Here is a 25,218-nt window from a genome sequence, read left to right as displayed (position 1 = left end):
GGCAATCAGGTTGGTCAGGCATGACTTGTCCTTGGTGAATCCATGTTGACTGTTCCTGATCAGTTCCCTCTCTTCCAAGTGCTTCAAAATGGATTTCTTGAGGATTGCCTCCATGATTTTTCCAGGGATTGAGGTGAGGCTGACCAGTCTGTAGTTCCCTGGATTGTCCTCCTTCCCTTTTTTAAAGATGGGCACTACATTTGCCTTTTTCCAATCATCCAGGACCTCTAACAATCTCCACAAGTTTTCAAAGTAATGGCCAAAGGCTCTGCAATGACTCATCTCTTTGGGCTCTTCTTCGCTGCAAAGTTAACTAGAGTTGTAACTCCACTTTTGCCCCTAACATGAATCTTGTCCACATACAAAAAACCCTTAAGAACAGTGGTGCTTTGAACTCAGCTGGCTTGGCCTATTAAGAGGATTGTAGTCTAAAGGTTTATTATAGCTTAGCTACTAACAACCACTGTGTGGCATGGATGCAAACTGGCTGTAATTGAGTGCCTCTAGTCCTCCAATAAGTTCTCCCACATTTCACTGGGAATATATTTATAGAGCAGTTCTGTTTATGGCAGGGCAAAGAACCAAGATATTCCCCCAAAAGGCTTAGCACCACATCCAAGAGACTACAGTGCTAGTGTGGACACAGCAGCTGTACTGTTATTTTGCAGAATGACTGTTTTCACTCAATGTAGACTAACTTGTGAAGACATAGCCACAAAGTTTACTAACCTAATAAATTGCTAGCAAGGACTCCTCTACACCCAAATTAAACATGGATTGAATTAGCAAGACATTCCTCAGAGGCATTCCTGTTCACAGTATATTTCCATATAACTTTGAGTAATGAGTACAAGATTCAGAATTGCTTCAGCAACAGGCTGAGATTATAGAAAATATTTTAAAAGGAATGAAAAACTTTGTGTACATAAAAGTTTATTATAGTGTACCCCCCCAGTAACCTGAAATGGCAGGTAAAGTAAACATTAAATGCAGACATAACACTTTTATAGTTTTGTTGGAATTCATTTTTATTGAAGAGCTTTGCATTTTTGAGTAACAATATTCTGTGCATTTAAGACTAACCTTTTAAAACAGTAAACAAAACATGAAATGAATTTGTATTATACAAGTGAATCAATAAGAGAAAAGCAAGTAGGGTTCCTTGTGCCAAGAGACCACATCAAAAGACACTTTTCCTAAATGACATTATGGATCACTTATTAAAACACAAAATAATGGCAAGTGTGCATGGAAGATGCATTTAGGTCTAAACACAATATTCAAAGATATCAGTAACTGTGATAACTGCTCCCAATTCTGCTTTATTTAGTTTAGAAACAAGAAAAGTTCATCCTATAAATAGATATGTAAATATGCCTTTCTTCATTCAAAAACATTCTTTAAAAGCCCAAGCACACACAAATAAGAGTTTAACTGAAAACACACGAATATAGTTTGGAATTCTGGTGACTCCCTGTACAGTACAATTTATGGTTGGGAATTCAGTTTAGTGCTTCTATAGCATCCAGTAAGAAGATAACTAGCTGGTTTAATAACTGAACACATAAAGCACAGACTCTCTGAGGACTATCATTTGGTTACTGAGTCTACCAGCCAGCTCAAACATTACAACTATAGTGAATTAAGGCCCAATCCTGGAAATTCTCACTTCTATAAAGCAGTCTTCTATAAGTCAGAATTACTCACATAGGTAAGGATAGCAAGACCAGACCCTTAATATGTTGTTTCCTGATCTCCTGAAAAAGGATTATTTACCAAGGAACCTCATTATTGTCCTTGATTCAAACTCAAAACTGCCATTGAACAAGGACTTTCACATGCATACGGATAGCAGGATCAGGCCCTAAAGCGAATAATTTTGTAATTATCTCAAAGAGTAGATATAAATACAGAATCTCTAAATAAAGGTTAATATTAGATTTCTGTCCCAGCTACTTAGTATCACTGCAGTAATCCCCACATTACAAAAATGTTGTTTTAGTTCAATGTAATGTTGAACATGTGACTCTCTGTCTCTCCTGCAACCAGTATGAACATATTTGTCCCACCGTTATAGATATATTCAACCTCGATCAATATCCATAGTGGCAAAGCAGGCTAGGCTGTCTTAACAAAATTCACCACAAAAGGTACTGAAGCTCTTTCCATATACTATAAGATCAGTGGGTCTAAACCTTTCCATGCTATTTTATCCCTTTCAGAAGTCTGATTTATCTTGCATACCTCTGAGTTTCACCTCATTTAAAAACTACTTGCTTACAAAATCAGATCTAAAAAATACAAAAATGTCTACTATTGAAAAATGCTTACTTTCTTATTTTTACCATATAATTATAAATCAATTGGAATATAAATATTGTACTTTTCAATGTATAGTATATAGAGCAGTATAAACATGTCATTGAGTGAAATTTTAGTATGCCACTGACTTCACTAGTGCTTTTTATGTAGCCTGATATAAATCTAAGCAAATTTCTAGATGAATTGATGTAACCCCTGCAAAACAGCTGTGTAGTCCCAGGGATATGCCTACACCTGGTTGAGAACCACTGATCTAGATCAACTGGGTTCAATATCAGTTTGGAAGAGTGTCGATGTGGGGTAGGATTTGTATTTGACACCTATTTTCTAACACAGATAATTTGAATGTCTGGATATATCGAAGAGATTAATTATCTTAATTCCAGCAATGAGGCACAAAACTATTAACATAATATAATAACGCGGGGACAGGGAATGTATTAATTTTGGCTATTACAGATACTGAAATTTTAAAGCAGCTTTTTTGGTTGAAAACCCTCAGAGTTGCTTGGCAAGTTAAAAGGAGAGGACCCCTTCCATCACTGAAAATACCAAGCCTCTTGTCCCCCCACAAAAACCTCCCCACCCAATCCTTATATAATGAGAAAACATTGAACAATATTATTGGAATGATACATTAACAGTTGATAAGAATGAAATAATTTGGTGCCTTGTCCCTTTACCTTCTATACAGAAAAAAGACAGGGACAGAAAGAAATGATCAAGTTCTTCTTAAGCTGCAACATCCATAATTGACCTAAAAACATAGTAATGTGAACCACAGAACCAACATGTTTAGAACATCACAAAAGTATTTTCTCTCACTCCAAAAACTGCATACATGAAATCTATATTAGTATTTATGTGAGTTCTACATATAGGCCAAAACAAGAAGAGCCCTCTTAGATATTTTTCAGTTTGTGTTCATACTTTGTCCCCCAGACACCAGAAGAAATAAGCCAGTCCCTGTATTAACACTGCTTTCTGAGGAAAGCAGATGCAGTTGGAGTGTTATCATAAGGCAAAGAGGGGATAGAAGGGGAAACTGACATTGCTTTCTTATAATTTGGCAACTTTCTCAAAGATCAGAAACAGAAATGACCTTGTTTCAAAATGTTTTGTATCACTGAGCTAACAAAATTTGGCAATAATTTTCAAATATAAACTTCTTCAAGTAATGCACGCAATTCATAAAAAGGAATGCTATGTTTACATAGGAGAAACAGTGAATCAACAGGCGTATAGCAATCTGTGTGGCAAATTCCATTTTCTTCACAAAACTCTTTTCAATATTCTTATTCATTTCCTCAAACTTGTCTAGTAGTTCTAGGCATAAAAGAGATACTGCCAAATAATACCAGAGATCTTATATAGAAAGATTCAGTCATGCTGAATCATGAAAAGCAGAAACTTGATTTAAAATAAAAATAAAATCCACAATAATAGTCCCTTTGTCTCCCCCACCAGCAAATAATAGTAAGGCTGCTAGAGAGAAAACAAAATATGCTATAGGTTCATGCTGAAGATTAGGCAACATTTAATTGTCTTACTTTCATTTAGACAGGGACAAGAGTAAGAGATCTGTAAGCAGAAACTACAAAATGTCTATTCGCAGTCTTACAATTAGAGAAACATGGACTAAAAGCTAATGTAATAGCTAGTTTTCCAACACCATTACAGGTTGCATCCTGCTCATGCCGAAATCTACAGAAATTTTGCTGTTGACTTATGTGGGAGCCAGACTGCACTCACAAACAGTACAAGGGAAAACATTTCTCTGCTACTTAAGAAGTGTTGATGAAGACACTTGTAGCTGGGGAAATGTAGAGCCCAAAAGAAATACACTGGCAAGAGGAAAATATTTAAGTACTCTATTTTAGCATATAATTAAATCTTTACTTGTGTTAGGGTGCGTCTACACTGCACCCTTACCTTGAAATAAACTATGCAATTTGCGCTACACAAATTGCATAGGTTATTTTGAGTTATTTTTGAAATAGCTTATTTAGAAATTTGGTGCTTTTCAAAATAAAGCGCTATTCCAAAATGTCCCTTAACCCTCGTAGAACGAGGGTTACAGGGACACCGTAATAGTGTGCTCATTATTTCAAAATCTATTTTGAAATAATGGGTTGATTTAAAGATGCAGAATAGCTATTTAGAGATACTTATGGTATCCCGAAATAGCTACGCAGTGTAGACATAGCCTTATTAATTTTTGGTTCTTAGAATTATAAAAATGTTAGGAAGCATTTTAAAGCACCGCATAACTTCTATTACATCAATATACGTAACTGCGTGGCCATAATATGCTACAGTTTGAAAGTGGCATAAAACCTTTATAAGTCCTTTGCTGAGCTATACCACCAATTTCTATGTCGTTACAAAGCAGAAGAAAATAAAATGAGTGCTGTAGTTTTAGAATGCCTTTTCAACTACCGTAAAAGCTACCTAGGACGTTGATGATTGTTGGAAGTAAGAGTGATTTATAATGTGGAAGATATGTTTAAAAATCATACATGTAAATTTTAAAATTACTCCTTACCACTTCAGGTGCACATATAAATAGGCCTTCATGATTTTCCAATGGATGGCTATAATATGCAGGCTGCGTGAATGCCCCTTTGCCAAATATCTAATCTAAGGCATAGTATGGGTTAATATTGCCCTTGCTGAATTCACCGATGCTGTTTTTTAATAGGATTCATTAATTCCATGGTAATACAATTCTACTTTTAAAATGTGAAAAAATGCCCCCTCCCTTGATTACAATACTTCTTACAATTCAAATGTTTATTTTCCATTCCCCGCATGAAAAACTGCTCTTTGCAATTAATGATGATTAGAACATGCAACCAAATATCTAAAACTATAAACAGTGTCAACCTGTAGGATAAGAATATTATACTAAAAGCTTAAGCTCTTGCACATGTAATGAAATGCCATTTCTGGCCATTTTGGCTTATTTATGACAGTGCCTAGGAATTAGTGCATATTTCACTGAAGCGCACTAAATCTTGCACACAAACCTTTAATTAGGCAGCTATGTGGTGAATGTGCCAATGGAAATGTTATTCACTGTTCAAATTCTTTTTTGTGGAAAGGACCCACATTGGTCACTTAAATGAGAAATATATGGCAACATTTTTTTTTAGAACTGTACAATGTGTCACAATACAATTTCAAATCCTAATTTTACAAAAGAACAAGCATTATAATTTCCACAAGCAATTACCAGGGTCACTACACATCACAACACCTACAATTTCATTTTATATCACAATTTAAAAAGACATTGAGAAATTACTATATTTTTGTATTGTTCAATATCATTTGAGGCAATTCAGGCACTAGTTATCGGATAAGGTTTTATGTTGTTGCTTGTTTTCTCCTATGTTTATATAGCTTTATCTCCAGATGTAAGTTTATCTGCATAATTAGTACTAAAATATGTTTTAAGTTTACAAAAATGGATGCAATTGCCCAGACATAGTTTAAACCACTTTAAATCAATCATTCCAATTCAGTTTCCCATGCTTCCAACTTTGCAAAAGCATCTTCCATGCTACCCTAATGTTTTCATGTTCATTGTGTTCAAATTCATATTCATGTACCATGGATGCTGCAAGCACCAATCAAAATGTTAGGAATTAAATCTATTTTTCCTGAAGCAGAGACAATTTTACAATTTTATAAAAAGCTGTGAACGTTCCCTTTACAGAACATTTAAGGCAGTTGAAATTCATGCTTGCTGTTTTGCCAGTGCTTCAGCTTCCTGAAATAATAAAATAAGGATTAGTAAATACTTTATCAAAGATAGCAATCTGTATGCATTTTTGTTACAAGTGAACATCTGTGTTACATGCGAAAAAAATTCCAGTGAAACATGAGGCCAAAAGCAAGCAGTCCTGATCTTGTAAATCAAATACAAATCTCTCATTTCCTTGCTGGGCAGGGTCCTGCCATACATTGATTAGAGCCCACACTGGAGTGATGAGTATCCTCAATTTACACAGAATTCAAATGGAAACTACAGGTATATCGAAAAATTCACGTTTTCTCCTATTACATTTTCTAGACCATTATTAGGTTTTGTTTGCTACCCAAATAGTGTATTAAAAGTAAAAGATCAGCATTAACATATTTTCTTTTGATGTTCATGATAGGCTGCAAAAAAGATTAAAATATTGTTAAAAGTCTTAACAGACTTTTTGAAGCATGATAGGTACATAAGATGTTGAGAGAGAAATAATTTTGTATAAAAGGCATGAAAGCAATTTCATTATGGAATACAAAACAGGTTCTTGGAGAGATTTAATCTACCATCTAAATGAATACTATGGAGTGAGTAGTGGATAGTTAACTTTGTCATCACAGAAACAATGTAACAGAAGTCAGCTAAGCTCTAGAATTGCTTAGTAATGAGAAGTTTCCAAAGAAATGTTTAAAAATATACCCCACGTCATCTTGTCTTCAGTGTTCAGAAGGAATGGGAATAAAATGACAAAAACAGAGGGAACACAAAAGGAGACTGTTACTTTTCTCAACATCATTTTTGCCATTGTCATTCTTATTTCTTAATAAAAATGAAGATTAAATTAAATTAGATTTTAATGCCAACCAGAACCGCTATAAGTTTCTGAGGTTCAGACTTCCAAGAGCTTAGCACTCAGGACCATACACCATTGCACAATGTGCTAAACTTTTCTGAAAATGTGGACATTTATTTCAGTGCTTAAATGGGAGCAAAGATCTTTTGAAACTTCAGCACTACATCCTGAGCTTGAACAATTATGTCCATTTTACAAATACTGTACACAGTATAAGTAAATCAATACTCAGAAAGAGGAAATCTATGTACAATTTGTACAGTTTTCCTCATGATAAGGCGGGTCTGCCTATGGTGGAAGAGGCAGCAACTGCCTTGAGGCTTGGTGATTCAAAAGGGTGGAGGCTGCAGCTGGAGCCCTGGGCCCTTAAATCACTACCAGGGCATCACGTGGTGCACTCCAAGCAGCAATGAGGGCTGCAGCGCAACACCCCTTCTGTGTCCCTTCTGGGAGTGCAGAGCTAGACAACCTTCCTTACCCAGGAGCCCACAAGTCTGTTGGCCCCCTGTGTGAAGGAGAAGAGAAGAGATACAGTGACTGAGTTCAGCCTAAAGGGAGTATGTGCTCCGCATATCTCCATTATCTTAGAATCAGTAGATCGTTCTGGGTGTTTTGGAAATTTGCCTACATATCAAATCTTATTCCCTTTAAAATCAAAAGCATGGGAACAGTTCCCTCTGATAACTCTGATGGCCACATGTTACAGGCAGGAGGGAGACAGCATCAATCACGTAGTGGTATGGGAGGCATCCACACAAAGTTTATTCAGTGGGGAGGTGGCAGAGAAGGAGGATGAGAAAGGAGCAGAGAGGGAAAAGGGACAAGAGGACAAGGGAGAAAAAAGATGCTCCATGTTTTCCAGAGGGTAGTGGCATCTCACATGGCAGCATGAAACAGATGAAAGGTGTAGTGCTTCTTGTCAGTTTCTAACTGCTCTCTCTGGCCAGATGCAGGCTTCTGAGGAGTGCAATCCAACTCTCCAGGCATCACAGATCAGACTTTCAAGAGCAGGGAACTCAAAACATCCCTCCCATCAAATAATGCCTTTGATAGTAAATACATTGCCCTATTTCTTTCAAAGGTTGTCAACTTCCTGTCCCATCTCAGGCCCAATCCTGCAAGATATTTAGAAGGGACTCAGATCTTCAGAGAAGTGGGGTCCCCTGTTTGCCAGCTCTTCCCTTTCAAATTTTGCGGTAAAGTTAATTTCTCCCATAATTCTGTACATTGAGCACCCTTTCAGTCTGTCTCAAACACTGAGTCATAACTTTAATTTTCCACATCAGGCATGCATGGAAGAGACTGACACCCCTAGACATCTGGGCAATTAATGTACCAAGCTGTGCATATTGAATGTATTATCTGTAGGATCATGTATTTCCCTGAGTGTGCAGAGCACTAAACAAATCATTGACAGTTAATAAATAGCTATTTGTATTTCTAATAATGTTGCTTAGGCTTGGATCCTACTGCTATTCCCTTTACATAACATCCCTGTACTGCTGACAAACAAATTCTCTAAATCTCTTGTGGAACACAGCAGGCATGCTGTCAAAACTCATCTCACTCAGAAGGGTGGTAGGCCGCTGCTCTGCTACCTCTTTTCACTTATTACATAACACTGCACAAAAGAATTATGTAGATAACAATTATATAATTCCCTCCAGCCGTAAAGATGTTTTCGTTTTCTGGAATATGCTGAAATCCAAACATTTTAAGATAAATTTCTCATTTTGGCCAAAAGTCAGGCTGACAGCAAAAGGAAAACAGCAGGTCTATGTGTACTAAGTTACATAGCATAAGGGTTGTCTTCATTTACTAAATGGTCACCTGAAACTTAGGAGGCACTATAGAGATTAAATAAATAACGCAATTGCACCTGTTTCTCTTTTTTAAAATGATCTTTTCTTTCCAATCACCCTTATGACAGTATCAGGCTGACAAATGGCTGTGCCAACCAGGTTACATGTTCTCTTTCACAGCAGTTATTATTGGTGAAAGACTCAAGTGGGTGGGTAGCATCAGATATTACACTTCTACACTTCTATATAACACATCAGAGACAGAGGGATGGATCCTGTAAGGGGCTAAGTGCCCACCAGTCTCACGATTTCATGGGGAAAGGAGCAGGTTTAACACCTTCCAGGTTCAGGCTCAGATTGAGCAATCATCTACTGATTCACATTCAGTTCACTGGCTTCAATGGGGCTGCATGGCTAGAACAGAACAAAATTTGTCCCAGGCTTTTCTGTCAGTCTGACTGACCGCCTTTGGGGGGAACATGAAACGTGAGGCTGTGCACGGACAGAATTCAGAGCCCATGGTGTGTAAGTGAGTGCACAGGAATTCTCTGCTCCACTGCAGACATGACACACAGCAAGTCCTACAGTGGATGGATCTATCCAGTCTGGCTACACAGCAGCAATGCACTGGTTGCACTGCAAGCAGGGACCCCAAACCGTGCAAGACTGAGGGCCAGGATTTGCCATCAGAGGTTTTTTTTGCATAGACAATTGATGCAGATATGAGTGACTGGGGCTAGTTTTTATGTATTTGTCTAATTTGTACAGATTCTGCAGATGCTCCTAAAACCTGACATGGCTGCATTTAAAATATTCCTGAGAAATTTAAATCTCTGCAGAATGGAGCATTTCAAGTAATCTAATTCATAACTCAGGTGTACCCATGTAAACAAAAAGGCTGGTACCGAAAACCTTTGAGAGTGACTCTCAGATCCTAATGCCCTCCAGTAAAATATGTGAAGAATTCATATCCTATTGCATCAACGTTAAGGGAGGAATTCAGTTTGGTGGATCTGTATTACAGCAACCCACATTATAAATGGTAAAGAAAAGATGCAACTACAGGTAATGGAGGGTGTGGAAGAAAAGAATATTCTAACATTGATTTACCTATGGGCAAAACTGTTGAAAAAACAACTGAGCAACATATTCAAGATATGTTCCATTATAAATCTTAGCAGCTTATTTATACAAATTGCTTTTTGGCCATTGTTTCAATTTCTTTTCCCCAGAATTTCTAGTGAAATTTATGGGATGGAAATTCCTCTGAGCAGGGATTGTCTTCCTATGTGTGCATACAGACGACACTGTCCAAAGTCAAGAGGCATCATTATATAGTGACTGATCTAGCTCCTATTTCACTCAACAGGAGCTTTACCAATAACTTACATGGAATCAGGATTGGGACCATCATGAAGTTAACAAAACCAGTGTCAACTACAGATGTTAAAGACTAGTCGACTATCTGATAAGTATTTGCTTATCAGATAGTCTTTTGACTAGTCGATTCCCCCCCTCCCTTGCTGCCTCTATGAGGTAGCATTTCAAAGGGGCAGTGGAACCCAGGCTCAGCTGGGGACTCCCCAGATGATCCCAGGCTCCACACAGAATTTCCCCAGAATCCAGGGCGGGTTCCGGGGAAGTACTGGGCAGAGCCCAGGATCAGCTGGGGAATCATCCGCTGTCCCTGGGCTCTTAGCGGCATGCAGCATAGCACGGAGCCTGGGGTCAACGGGGGACTCTGGGTGACCCGCTGGGGACTCTTGTGCATTTCAAAGTAGGTATCCGCATGCAGCTCAGAGTCAGTGGGACTTCCCACTGGCCCCGGACTGTACACCGAGTTCTGCTTTTCTCCTTTGAAATGTACAAGAGCTCCAGCGGGGACTCTTGTACATTTCAAAGGAGGAATGCAGAAGTGCCCATCGATTAGTCGATGGAAATTCAATAGACTTGTCAATTAACCACACTTTAACATCCTTGGCATCAACTATTACAGTAACAAGTATGTGCACTGAATCATCCTAGGCTTGGGGGGAAGGAGCAAGTCAAGCCTCTTGGTGAATGCCACATCCTCCAAATAAATGGACACATAATACCCATGTATGTGAAGTAATGTCCATGTTCAAAGCAAAAGTCTTTGTAACGTGAATGTAAGATCCACTGGAATACACACACAGAGCAACCACAACACATTAAGAGACAAAACATGGTATTACTTTTTGTGAGTGAACAAAAACAAGAGAGCAATGAATAGGCTTCCTGCTTTCCCAATGGTCTGTCAGTTGCTATACAGGCAGCTTGCCTCAGTCTCCCTTCAGTAATTCACAAAAGGATTCTCTTACCTCTCCTTAGGATCTGGTTTTATAGTCCCAACATTCAAAATGAAATATGCACAAAAAGTCTACCCATAGCTTTAAACTGAATACAGCACCTCTTGGGGAATTTTGAGACAGTACAGGCAGTCCCCAGGTTACGTACAAGATAGGGACTGTAGGTTTGTTCTTAAGTTGAATCTGTATTTAAGTCGGAACTGGCGTCAGCCACTGCTGAAACTGATCAGTTTCAACAGCGGCTGAATCTGGACGCCAGTTCTGACTTACATATGGATTCAACTTAAGAAACCCAGGTGTCCCCAAGTCAGCTGCTGCTGAAACTGATCAGCGGCTGATTCCAGGAAGCCCGGGGCAGAGCAACTCTGCCTCGGGCTTCCTGTAGTCAGCCGCTGGTCAGTTTCAGCAGCAGCTGACTTGGGGACGCCTGGGGCAGAGCAGCTGGGGTGCTGCCGGGTTGGTACAGTAGCGCCAAGGAGCGGCGCTGCGGGACCAACCCAGCAGCGCCCCAGCTGCTCTAACCCAGGCGTAGGCAAGAAAAGCCTGGCCTGCAGGGGAAGGGGGGGGGGGGCACTAGCTGACCAGGGAGACGGGGAGCAAAGCCTTGGAGCACACCCGCAGCGGGACAGCCCAGGCGCGCCCGGGCTGTCCCGCTGCGGGCGTGCTCCAAGGCTTTGCTCCCGGTCTCCCTGCAGACCAGAGAGACGGGGAGCAGCTTTTCTCGCCCCGGAGGACGGGGGCGGCGGGACTGCAGCGCATCTGGGCATCCCGCCACTCCAGTCCTCCGGGGTGAGAAAAGCCCCGTTCGTAACTGCGGATCCGACATAAGTCGGATCCGCGTAACTCGGGGACTGCCTGTATCACCCCGTAGCTGTGTGAGGAACCTCCTTGTTCTCATAAGCCATTCTCAGCCTTTCACTGCTGAGGCAACTCCCCATAAGTTTCTAGAGTCTGTTCTTCCTAGCCCTTTGACATGCAGGCCCAAACCTTTTCTCCACTAGCAAAGGGTCTCTTGAGGTGTTTCCTGTAAACTAAATGTTTGGGAAACAACTCAGGAAAGATTCAAATGTCAACCAGCTGATTAGCAGAGTGCCAGAGTTGGCAGCTTTTGTTTCTAATGGTGGTGCATATCCTCACATGCCTCAGTATGTCTGAACAACAAAATTTATTCCACATATGGATGGAAAAAATGAGAGAGAACATTGGTTGGTCTTCTGCAAGAGCTTCGAGCTCATTGCAATTCCTCTGCCACAACCTGCTTTAATTTTGCCTCCTCGAACACTCCCTACAATTCTGCAACTTCCTGCTGCTCTTTACAGTGAAATCATCTCATGCCTTCTGAAGTATGCCTGCTGAGTAACCAGGGTTGGCTGGTCCTGTGGCCGTTAGTCTGTAAAGAGCTAACCACCCTGTGATAAGAGTGTAAATAAAAGATGTGTGCTTTAGTCTGAAACAATACAGAATAGTACCTACCTTTGAACCAGGAGGAGCAGTCAAGCCTAAAAAAGCATACACTGCATTATTCTCTCTAGCTTCGAAGAAAGCTTCATAATCCTTCATGGAAAAAGAAAGAGAGAGAGAGAAAGCTTATGAGCCATCCAAAATAATAATAGCAGTTTGATACAGCTTACCTAAGCCCACATTGAGCAAACTAAAACTTTTCAGGGTCTAAAGCACAATTCAGAGGGTCAATTCATATTTCTAGCATTAATTCTGGTATCTGACAGTAAATTTAAAATGTAATACTTGAGAAACATGCCAGGATGGCAACAGGTAACTACAGGCAGACATAGTGAAAGCTTCTCCAGATGCCTTGATTCTAACTGGGAAGCACCACATCCATGACAATTCTTCAATCCTGGGTGGGTCAGTTGTTAGTGTGGTAATTGTACCAGATGGAGGCAACAAATGCTATGGTACGGACATCTCTTCACAAAGACAAAGCTGAGCTCCTTCAGGGTGTTTCATCACGGAAGATGTTAAAATTGTGTAACTAATCTGAGACTGATTTCAAACCCATTATCTGAAAACGGAAAGCTACACTGCTTCACATTACTAATCCTCAACCCACAGCCTCGCCATTACATTGGCATTGTTTTTAATTATTTTGTGTATGCGAATACACAAAAACAAGTAGTCTTCCCCACTTGGAAGGGCAAGACATGCGTTTACACATTACACATGTATTGGTTAAGCTTGCTCTGAGGTAAGCTCAATTAATGCACTAGCCCAGTAAACACTAGATGTCTCTGCTGCAATGGTTGGTGCTCAATTAAAGTTACAGCACTGCAAACACTAACACATCACAGCCACGTCTAGGAAGGAAAGGGGAGGTAGAGAATGGGGAGTAAAACACCATGTTCTGCTTTCTGTATACTTTGTGTTTCTGACAGTCTGCCATGAGCACAGAGACTCTATGCAAGAGCTACACAATGAAACTGGTTTTGGCAAGCACAGTTGTTAAACGCTGGCTAATCAATGTTTAGGAGGTTTGCATAAGCTACCTGTCATTTTGATTACCACACACATGCCTAGCTCTGCTTTCCAAAGTCACATTACAGACCTAATGTAGGCTTTTTTCTCCCCTTTCTCTGCCTTTTCACTGAAGCTGTAATACCGGTTTCCTCTGCTTCTGATTCTTTTGATGCAAGAACTCCTGGCAAGCCATCTAGCTGTGGAATGCCAGTAATACAGAGAATGCTGAGTTGTGGGTTGAAGTTAGTGAGGGAGCGGCCATTGAGGGCAGGCTGCTTCACATGTCCCTCCATCTACAGGGAGAAACATGAGCTGAGCTGAATGAGAATGCTGGAGACTGCAGGTGAATGCCGTGGACAGGAACATCATATTCAAGAGGCTCTGTGGCAGTTGGGAAGAGAGGACAGAACAAGGAAATGCGAGTTTAAGTTAACTGGAGATTGGAAACTTTGATGGCTGTAACATTTGAACATTTAACTTTCAGGTTTTAGTTTGTTAAAGAAGCTGTCGAGATTTGTTAAATCTTCCCTCAAGCCCTTAGCCTGACATGCTGGAGTTGTTTGATAACAACAAGTGTTTTGTTTGTCCTGTTTGTGCATTGTCCAGTGATCTGACTTCTAGCACAACTACTAGGAAAGCAATCATTTCAGCTATAGAAGTGGCAAGTTACACAGAGTTTATAATCATACCTTTTCTGCTGTTCATGTTGTACATGTATGCAGAAGAATTTGCATCCCAGATAAAATAAGCAAGTAACAAATACCAATTCATGATTTACAGTGGAACTAACAAACAGAAAGGTAGGGGTGCACGTGTAGCTTAAGTTTCTACAAACTGAATTCCTGTGATTTGGATCAAGCTATCCAAGCTGATGGCATCTTTCCTAATAACTGCCAATAAAATGATCACTCATGAGAACGTTTGCAGCAAAAGAGTGCTGCTCTCTTGGCATTCCTCCTCCAGTTGATGATTCCTTACACATAAAAAGAAACAACATCCATCTTCTTTATCTCCCTTTAACTTCAGTGAAAGTTGGGCATCTCATCACCTGGTAGGATTAGGATCAGAAAGATACTTTAGACCAGTAGATTAGAGTACCAGAAATCTCCAGCATGATGGGTAGGAAAATCTGCCCTATACTAGGGATGTTAATGTGTACTCGTGCACGCAGTTAACTCATAAGCCTGGACTCATCAGTTAACCAGCATGGTTACACACACACACCCCCCACCCACCGACCTGCCGTCTCTGCATCAGAGGCAGTGGGGGGGGAGGAGGAGGGAGCTGTTAGGATAGGGATGTTAGTGAACAGTCAAGTGGAATACTCAACTACTCGCTCTCTTCCCCCGCCCGATGCCTCTAAATGAGAGGCAGCAAAGGGGGGGAGGGGGGACAGAAGCCAGTGCTGTGGGGAGCTGGCTTAAAAACGGGTTCCCCCCAGAACCGTCTCCATGGTACTGCCTGCCCCCTCCGCATGCTGCCTCTATTGGGGTGGGGGGTGTTAGGAGAGGCTGCTATGAAGTAGCCTCTGCCTGCGGTGGGCTGAGGCTCGCCATGGGCAGAGGATGGTCTGGCAGCAGCCCCTGTCTACAGGGGTCTCAACAGGGGGCCCGGCAGCTCTTACTACAATTAAACTGCAAAGCTGCAACATGAGTGGCACCCAGAGCCTGCACAAGCCAAGACTGCTCAGTCTCGGCTCCAGCCGGCCCCGGGAGCTACCCTCCCGCCCCACGCTGTGGCTCTGCAGAGTGGCCCCTTATCGACTAAGAGTGTAGTCAAATTTCAACTACACGATTAACCAGATAATTAAACATCCTTAGTGTGGGGAGCTGGCTTTTAATCCAGCCTGGCATGTGTGCAGGCTCCCATGGAGCTGCCTCCATCTGCCCCACTGGCTCCCAAAGAGGCAGCAGCATGGGGGGGGAGGGCAGACAGGAGCCCATGCTCCAGGGGAATCGGCTCCCTGCAAGTACCAGCTCCCTCCTGTCCCCCTGCATGTAAACATTTCACCACTAAACATTTCAACAGTTGCACATTTACACAAATACATATATTTTAAGATCCCTACCCTATGCCACTTGATGCATTACATCATTTAGATATGAGAAACATAGCAAATCTTCCTTATCTGGATTTCAGTAAAGCATTTAATATGGTATCACATTGGGAATCATTAAACTGGAGAAGCTGTTTAGTACAAGGATTGTAAATGAGTAAGTAATTGGGTAAATAGGAAACAAAAATGGATTGTGTTGAATGGAGAATTACTGGGCTGGAGAAAATACTACTAGAAATACTATTTCTAATAAGCACTGTGTTGGGTGCTCAGTTGGAAATGACAGAGAAGGATAAAGATCCGGGTACGTTAGTTGGCCACAGGATGATGAACAACCAATGTGATGCAGTCCTAAGACGTATCAAACAAGTTATTTTCAGTAATGAATGGGAAGTATTAATTCCATTGCACAGGTGAGCGGTAAGCCCTCATCTAAAAAAAACAATCTACAGTTCTGGTCATCCATGTTCAAGAAAGATGAATTCAAAGTAGAACAAGAGCTAAAAGAATTATAAGGGGAACAGAGAACCTATTTTATGAGAGGAGACCACAAGGAGCTTGGCTTGTTTGACTTAGCAAAATGAAAGCTGAGAGGAAATACAATGGCTCTCTATAATTACGTCAGAGGGGTAAACTCTATGGAAGAAGAGCTTATTTAAGCAAAAGGACAAAACTGGTATGAGTGCAAACGGGGGGGAGGGATAGCTCAGTGGTTTGAGCATTGGCCTGCTAAACCCAAGGTTGTGAGTTCAATCCTTGTGGAGGCCATTTAGGGATTTGGGGCAAAAGTTTGTCAGGGATGGTACTTGGTCCTGGTGGGAAGGCAGGGGACTGGACTAGATGACCTTTCAAGGTCCTTTCCAGTTCTAGGAGATGGGCAATCTCCATTATTTCTTATTTCTGAGTATAAAATGGCCATTAATACATTTACGCTGGAGATTAGAAAAAGATTTCTAACCATCAGAGGGGTGAGGTTCTGGAACAGCCTCCCAAAGGGAATAGCTAAGATAAAGAACCAGCCTAGTTTAAAGAGGATTCATTTATGAAGGTGTTGCCTGCAATAGGAGAGGAACTGGTTGTGATGACCCAAGTAGTCCCTGCCAATTTTAGTCTCTAAATAGAGGATTGATAAGGTCTGAGGAATGTAGCAACGCCTCTCTGGATAACATACCACCTTCTTCTTGATCTGCTACATTCACATACATTGAAAGCGACATCAGCAGGTGTCTCTAAAATCTAACCTAAGGACACTTACACAACTGCTTTGCACTTCTGTGCTACAAAGCTTTAAAAATTTCCTTGTAAGAGGATGACTTTGGGATCTTCAGCTTCCTCCTATACTAAACACTGGGATCCATACTGTAATGTGCAAGTGAACTTATCTCGCTCAGTGGGAGCAGAGGGTGCTCAACAGTTCCAGGAGAGCTCAGCACCTTGCAGGAACAGGCCCATCATTCCAAGACTTCACCACTGCATTATGAAACTTGAGTGCCTGAAGTGTCAGGGGGCCCTTCCACATATCAAACACTGTACAACTTCAGTGCAGCACACAGCCCTGCCAGTCTGGGTGCTCCTAGTGTAGTATTTTCATTGCCTGAACTAGAACATGATGAAAGAGAAAAAGTCATGTTGTGATATCCCTGAGATTTTAGGATCCAAGCACCAGTGATTTGGGAGGAGTCAGCAATTAAAGGTTAAGGAAAAGAGATGGCTAAGGGCTTTAATTTCATTTTAACCTGGAGGGAAATCTCCTATTCTCCTGGAGATGGGGACTGATTTTTACTTAATGTTTTTTTCTAGAGCAATCCATGTAGTTGCCAGTAAGGCCTTCTCTCTTGTTTCAAGCTCGCTCTTGCTCTCTTCTTGATATATACATCACACTTTCCTTCAGGCCTGCTCTCCCCGGCTCTGGCAGCTAAAGACCAAACTGGGCTCACCATAGCCTGTAGTAAATCCAAAGCCTAACTATGGGCAGCTTACCAGAGGAGAGAGAACTGAACACTCAGATTGTCTTTTGTAGAGGACACTGATAGATGTCCTGGAAAAACCTTTGATTAGTACACAACAAATTACAACAAAATACAATAAGCAAATGCCACCAAGCCAGGAAGAAGCAAAGAACGGTCTATTATCAATTACTCTGTAATTCTGTGCAACCCTCATTCTGTACATGGAACTCTGATACTATGCTGGGTGCCCTAGACACACATATGGTAGAGAGGCATCTGCCATCATTACAGCTGGGCACAATGTTCTTCATTTCCTGTGCTAAACCACTGTGTAATATTGCCATGCTTCATTTGACAGCTATAGCTCTTCAATGTAAAGGTGGCTACAGTACATTGGTGAGCTTGCAGGCATACACATGGGCTCTGCAGTGCTGTGGAAAAGGTGCTATTATGTTATATGAGAGCTCTAAAAAAGTATCCATATATATGTGAATAATTAGTTACTACATACATGCATCTCTTCATTATTAGTTCTTTCTTAGCCATCAGTCCCTCATTTATTAATCATTCCACGGGACAGTGCAAAAAGCTTTTCATGTTATATTTAAGGGCCATGGGATACAAAAGTTTAATGTGCAAGCTTAGTTAGTATACTTAAGATTTAGGTTCAAATTTTGACATAGTTACAAGCAAACTCCCTTTCTCTTTGCAGACAAAAGGGCACCTCTTGCCACACACTACACATAATTTATGACTTTTCTGCTGTTTCTGGCACATGCAACAATAAAAGCAGTATCGTGGTTAGCAGTGGGATTAAATCCAGGGAAATCAGAATAAGGAGGCTGAGGAGAAGCTTAAATGGTTTCTTACCCCAAGATATCGGCTATCATTGAAGATTCGAGGGGGCAATGGATTTCCACTGGCTGGTCGGCTCTCTTCAGGGACGTTCTCTCTCATCCATTTCCGGTTCTCTTCATTGGCTGCGATATCTTTTTCTTCAAATTCAATCTTGTTGGCTTCCAAGAAGCCTAGCACATCTTGCTGCTGTTTTTTGATCTACAATAAAAGGTGAGCAAGGGGAGAGAGGGAAATAAAACAGTCAGTGATCAAACAGAAGCTCAAAGGCAGAACCAACTATCTGTGCAACTCCAAGGGTCCGGGTCACTCAGCACTGTTACAAATTCTTTTTCTAGGTATGGTTACTGCCTTTAAAAGAAAAATTCCATTGTACAAGTCTCACTCCCCCTTAACATTTTTCTTAGTATAGATTAGTGCAAAGTGCCACAATGACAACCCAGGAGACAAAATGCCACAATGACAACCCAGATCCTGCACAGAAAAGATAAAATGGGGCAACGGCTACTCAAACATTCCTTTGTGTCCAGCAGAGTGCTGAAAGCCTCATATTAAAGGGACTTCTTCTTGTGGGGGCTGAGCAGTTTAGTCTCCATAGCCACTGAATCCACAATTCCTCCAATGAGGCTGCCTACAAGTGTACCACATGCAATGGTGTTCATACCTGTCCTTTGAAATAGGTTGTGACTTATCTCCACGCAAACCATCTTAGTGCAGCAGCTCACGGAGCAACCTCTGTCTGTGCAGAGCTTGGACCACCCACGGACAGGGGCTGTTGCCACCCTGCGCTGCTGCCTCCCACCACACGGAGCGGGAGGCAGCCAGTCTGCACAAGGAGCTGGATTTTCAGCTGGCTCCCCTGGTGTACTGACGCCAGGCTGCCACCCCACAGTGTTGCCTTTGATACAGAGGCAGCAGTGCAGGATGGCAGGGGGCTCCCCGGGAGCGAGGTCGGGAGTGCGCTGGCTGCTTGTCCCCCCCCACCGGTGACTATTGAATAGTCATGTAACCACTAAGATTTCACAAGGTTACACAACCATTCAATTACCCAATACTTAACTTCCCTAATTGAACCTTCACCTGTAGCCTTATTCCCCATACACACGGACCTTCCGATAAGCTCCCCACACCCAGGCCCACCCCACCAAGCCCCATCTCTCCACACCCAGATCTCCCTGCTGAGTGCACCAATCACCTTCACCTGGATTCCTTGCAAAGTCTTATTGTCCCTTGTGGCCAGAACTACACAATGAGCCCCTGTGCATCCAGATCTCCCATTGAGCCACCCCCATCCAGACTAGGGATGTGACAAGTAGTCGGCTATCCAATAAGCACATACTTATCGGAAGAAAAAGAGGGAGTGCTTCAAAGCAGTAATGCCACGTACAGCCCAAAGCCAGCTGGGGACTCCCGCACTGAACCCAGGCTCCGTATGGCGCTGCTGCTTTGAAATGCCACCTGGAGCCTGACTCAGAGACCCAAGGTGACCTCAGGCTCCATGCAGCGCTGCATTGTGAAACTCCACAGGGAGCACAGGACCAGCGGGGGACGACTTGAGTCCCCCGCTGGTTCCGTGCTCCCTGCAGCACTTTCGCCTTTGAAGTGTAGCAACAGCCCTGGGGCAAAGAAACCCTTATCGACTAATCAACTTTTTGATTAGCTGATTAATGTAAATTTAACATCCATAATCCAGACTTTTCCACAGAAAACCTCTCACCCGGATCCCCCCAACACGAAGCCCATCCACCTTTGGATTCCACTGGGCTGAGCCTGCCCATCTACACCTGGTGCACACGGCATAGCGAAGCAAGGTCCCAGGGTGTTTCATGGGCAGGCCCAGCCCTTGAACTATGTCAGGGTGGGCACAGTCTCATTTCCAAGTCCCATATTGGAGGCATAGGGGCTTCAGGGCAATCTTCCTCAATGCAGCCAGTGGCCTATGCATCCCACTGCCATGCTGGAGCCATATTTATTTAATGATAAATACAATTTGCAAAATTTTAAAATATCATGCGTATAATATTTAATTTTTTGGTGCAGAATATCCTCAAAAGTAAATGGCGCGTGTGTGCAGTTCATTACTTTATCTACAGGCACAGGTATGTCATAACCCAGGGTGAGCAATAATTTTCGCAGGAAGCCCACTTTACGAATTTTGGTACATGGCAGGCTCTGCGGCTCCAGGTAAGGGCAGGGCCACAGAGAGAGAGAGAGAGAGAGAGACGGGCGGATATAGGGCAGGTCAAGCAGGGTGGCCGCCCCGGGCCCCGCGCTTCAAAAAGCCCCGTGCATGCGCCGTGGCAAAGGGGGGCCCTGCGAAATTGTGCTGCCCTGGGCCCCGCAAAATGGTCATCTGCCCCTGGACAGAGAGATTCTACACACCTGAGTGTGTATGGCACAGAGATTGGAGAGTGTTTGTAACAGTGTATGTGTGTAGCACAGGGGCAGTGTGGCAGTGACACAGTGCATGTGCTGGCTGCTGCTGGGTAAGTTTCTGAGAGAAGCCACACATGTCTCTTTAAGACAGGGAAAGCTGTTCTGCTCTGTTGTCTCCCCCCTCCCCTTCTGTGCAGCAATGCTGTATGGGAGAGGGGGAGGGCTGTGTGCGCGCGCGCACACGCGTGAGACAGCACAAGAGCACTAACATCTTAGAAACAGTGCACTGCCTCTTAAGACAGGCACTTCTCTGAGTAAATTACCATCCATGCTTCAGATTGAAGCAGCTCCCCTGCATCTCCCTCTCCCTGACCCAGGGGCAGAGGGACACCCTGACTTCAGCACTCCCCTCCCCTTTCCACACTCCCCAAGTCCTCTCTGCAGAGCTAGCAGGAGAATCCTGGAAGCAGCTGGGCTGCAGGACAGAGCAAGGTGGAGGGCAGGACAGCTGAACATAGGCTGCAGGCTGTAAATATGTACTCTCAGCTAATCAGCAGGGTGGGCCAGAAAGAAATGCTTGGCGGGATGGATTCTGCCTGCGGCCCGGAGTCTGTCCACCCCTATCATAACCCATTCTTCTGAAGTAGGTATAATATCATTTGAATTTACCTCTAATTCCCTTAAAAATAAATGAAGCCCTATAAAATAGAGACAATGGGTTACCAATGGTTGAGGAATTACAGACAGGAATCAAAATAATCCCTCAGGCTATGTCTAGACTGCAAGCCTCTTTCGAAAGAGGCTTTTTCGAAAGCATCTTTCGAAAAAGCCTCTTTCGAAAAAGAGCGTCTAGACTGCAAGCGGAACTTTCGAAAAAGCAAGTCGCTTTTTCGAAAGAAAGCAGCGAGTGAGTCTGGATGCTCTCTTTCTAAAAAAGCCCTGTTGGCATTCAAGAACGCCTTTTTTCGAAAGAGCACTTTCGAAAAAAGGCATTCTTCCTCGTGAAATGAGGTTTACCGCCGTCGAAAGAAAAGCCGCGTTCTTTCGATTTAATTTTGAAAGAAAGCAGCTGTAGTCTAGGCGCAGGTGAAGTTTTTTTGAAAAAAGGCTACTTTTTTTAAAAAAAACCCTGAGTCTGGACACAGCCTCAGAGAAATCAAATATTTTCCAAAGAAGACCTGAATCCATATGTTGGATATTTGGATAGTATTCAACACACAATGTACATTTGAGTCGACATGGTGGATTCCTGGAATGTAAATCAACAAGAGTCTTAAAGGGCCACAAGCTCAGAAAATTCAAAACCCATTTTTCTACGATGCTGCAAAAGTTGGAGACTCAAAGTATAGACTACATCATCACATAATGCAGAGTGATTTAACAATCTTTGTCTGCAGTGAAGAGTTGCTTCCCAGCAAGTCTGACTAAGCCCCTTGCCTGTTACAAGAGTAGAGTCTCTTTTAAAGAAATCACTTGGCCTGACTCCTCATAAGATTTACAAGACCTACTTTGAAGAGCATTGTATACTACATATGGAAGTATTTTAAACCCAGACAACCAAAATATTCCCTCTGGCTCTTGAGGTAGAAGAGAGACTTACAGTAAAAGATGCATTCACCAATATACCCAGGCATATTTTTAAATTAGGAGGTTACACTAGAACAATGGTCTCCAACCTTTTTAACCACAAGATCACTTTTTCAATTTAAGTGCAATGTAAGATCTACCTCAAACCCAAATACTCCTGCCCCACTTCCTTCCTGCCCCATCTTTAAGGCCCCATCCCTTCTTTAAGGCCTCACGCTGCTCACTCCAACCTCCTTCCTCCCTGAACCTCATTCACTTTCATCAGGCTGGAGCAGAGGGTTGGGGAGCAGGCTCTGGTCTTAGGCCAAGGGGTTTGGAGTAAGGGAAGGGCTCCAGGCTTAGCGGGATTGGGGTCCAGGAAGTTTCTGGGGGCAAGCTCTGGGAAGGAGTTTGGATGCAAGGGGTCTCACATCTGGGGCAGGAGGTTGGGTGAAGGAAGGGATTTGGGACTGGGACAGGGGTTCAGGAAGCAGGCTGTGGCTGGGCATCATTTAACTGAGACAGCTTCCGGGTGGTGGAGCAGTGTGGTTAAGGCAGGCTTACTGCCCTGGCCCTGTGCCACTCCTGAAAGCAGCTGGCATGAACAGCAATGGCTCCATGGCACCATGTGCTGCCCCTCATCTACAGGCACTGAGCCCACAGCTTCTACTGGCTGATCAATGGGCCCTGCAGGGGTGGTGTCTGCAAGCAGCGACATGTGGAGACCTTCCTGCTGTGCCTCTCTCAGAGCTGCAGGGACATGTCAAGCACTGCCAGGAGCAGCAATGACCACAGGGATAATTACTCCAGCCATGATAAGTTAGGCATTTTAGAACTCACTACACAAAGAGCTACATTTAAATAGAAGATAGAAATGAAAATTATGAAATACACAGACCAGTCCAAAACCAAAAATAACCCACTTTGCAAGCAGTAAAAACCAATCCCTCCCCCCCCCCCCCCCACACACATGTGCTGGGTCAGGAGATGAGAGTGAAGGACAGTGTGTGTTTGACACACACACACACACACACACACACACACACACACACACACACACACACACACACACACACACACACACACACACACACACACACACACACACACACACACACACACACACACACACACACACACACAGAGATTTGCATTGCCAAGCTCCCTCCATCCCCTTCTTTCTGTGAGGAGTTAGGGTACAGGAGTGGGGGGACACTGACATCAGCGCCATCCATCTCCCTCCCACACTGCACAGCAAGCAAGAGCCTCCGGGGGGGGGGGGGGGGAGGGGGAGGGGCAGTCCAAAGCAGAGGGCAGGAGCAGCATGACAGTGGATGGAGGGCCAAATGAAGTGCCAACGCTTGATAGCTTCCCAGCCAAACCAGTCAGAGTCACCTGTCAGAGGCTCCAAGATCTACTGGATCCCAATCTACTGGTTGGTGATCACTGCACTAGAATGACATTTTGTATTTAATCTTTTAGTAAATTATATCTGTCTAAAGACAAAGGGAAGTCCGTAGTTTTGCAGAAGCTATACCAATACGTCTAACAATTATTCAGATTATTGTCGTTTATTAACATCCAATCTGGTGTATCCTCTATGCTCCTACATGACACCAAGCAGAAACCGGGATCTTTACTGCAAAAGTTTCATGACATTATATGAAGCTGGCTTTGACTCTTGTCATTTATGGAAATATCAATTTCCTGATCGAAAGATTTTTTTTGTTTGTGTTCTGGTTAGCTTCTTTATGACTATACCAGAGTGAAGGTGATTGCTTGCAACAATAGGTATGGTTATAATGAAAAAAAGATTTAACAGTGATTTTACCTTCTTCATATTGCCACCTTCTCAGCGAAACAGCTAAAGTCCTAGCTTTAGCCTAATTAATTCATCCCAACAAAAGCTGCACTTCATGCAGATGTTGAATTACTTCTAATTCAGGTCAGATATCAGACACCCTGAGCTGCCTTTCCATATATGGACAAGTAAAAACACACAAACCCTCAAACAAGAAGACGTGTCATCAGTGGACAGACATATAAGGTCCAAATATGGTAGCTGAGCTCTCCTGCTTGCAATAGGACGGTTAACATGAAAGCAGCCAGCCACAAACCCCAGCTGACTGTAAGATCTCAGATCAGACTATAATGCCTATTAGATCATTTAGTTTAGAGCACAGTTTGTATACTTTATAGTTTGCTTTGGGAAGTAAAAGTTGGACCGCTTAAGCACACGGGCTTGAGTTTGTGGTATTTAAAGATAAAGTAGCTACCACAGACATATACAGAAATCTAGACAACATAAAAGATGCCACTGGACTCAGTTGTGCAAATTCACAGCTACACAATTCTAAAACATCTATTTATTCAGGTTTTAATAGTTCCTTTGCAGCCATTAAAATTCACTGTATGCTAACCCAAAACGGGGTGCAGTTCCATGTTTACCACTTATAAATCCCCACAAGTTATTTATAAAGTCACTTCATCACTTTAAAATAAGAGGGCTTAGTGCTAGGGTTCCCAATGCCATAGTCTTAGCAGGGCTAAAGTCGAAATAAGCTAAGCAACTTGAGCTACGTCAAGTATAGCTAAAGTAAATTTAGTTTAACTTGGCTTTTGGCGCTGTCTACACAGCAGGAAGCCAAAGGAAGAACACTCTTCCTTCGACTTCCCTTGCTCCTTGTAAAATGAGGGTTATAGGAGTCGGAGTAAGAAATCCTCCAGCTCACCATTATTTAAAAAAAATGGCTTGCGGTGTAAACACACTCTTTATTATTTCGGAATAACGTCAGTTATTCTGAAACAGATGCTGTAAAGACAGACCCTTAAAGAATGCAACAATGTTTTACCCTGCTGCATGGAGACTGCAAGATC

At 42.6% G+C, this 25,218-nt stretch overlaps 1 protein-coding gene across 3 annotated transcripts in view; it reads right to left on the bottom strand.

The window, feature by feature from the left end:
• Nucleotides 1-1,002: 1,002 nt before the first annotated feature.
• SH3BGRL (SH3 domain binding glutamate rich protein like) overlaps nt 1,003-25,218 on the bottom strand; it is a 66,647-nt gene continuing 42,431 nt past the window's right edge. For all 3 annotated transcript variants that reach the window (XM_075940773.2, XM_006130453.5, XM_075940774.2), the window contains exons 2-4: nt 18,415-18,600; nt 12,538-12,618; nt 1,003-6,097 (exon numbers count right to left, since the gene is read on the bottom strand). In XM_075940773.2, coding sequence (XP_075796888.2) covers nt 6,065-6,097; nt 12,538-12,618; nt 18,415-18,600 — 300 coding nt within the window. In that variant the 3' untranslated portion in view covers nt 1,003-6,064. The remainder of the gene's footprint in view (nt 6,098-12,537; nt 12,619-18,414; nt 18,601-25,218) is intronic.

This window comes from Pelodiscus sinensis, chromosome 13, assembly GCF_052426305.1.
Source record: "Pelodiscus sinensis isolate ZL-2025 chromosome 13, ASM5242630v1, whole genome shotgun sequence".
NCBI lineage: Eukaryota > Metazoa > Chordata > Testudines > Trionychidae > Pelodiscus > Pelodiscus sinensis.
The sequence above is the reverse complement of the archived record's forward strand: the minus strand, read 5'-3'. Positions and strand labels throughout refer to the sequence as shown.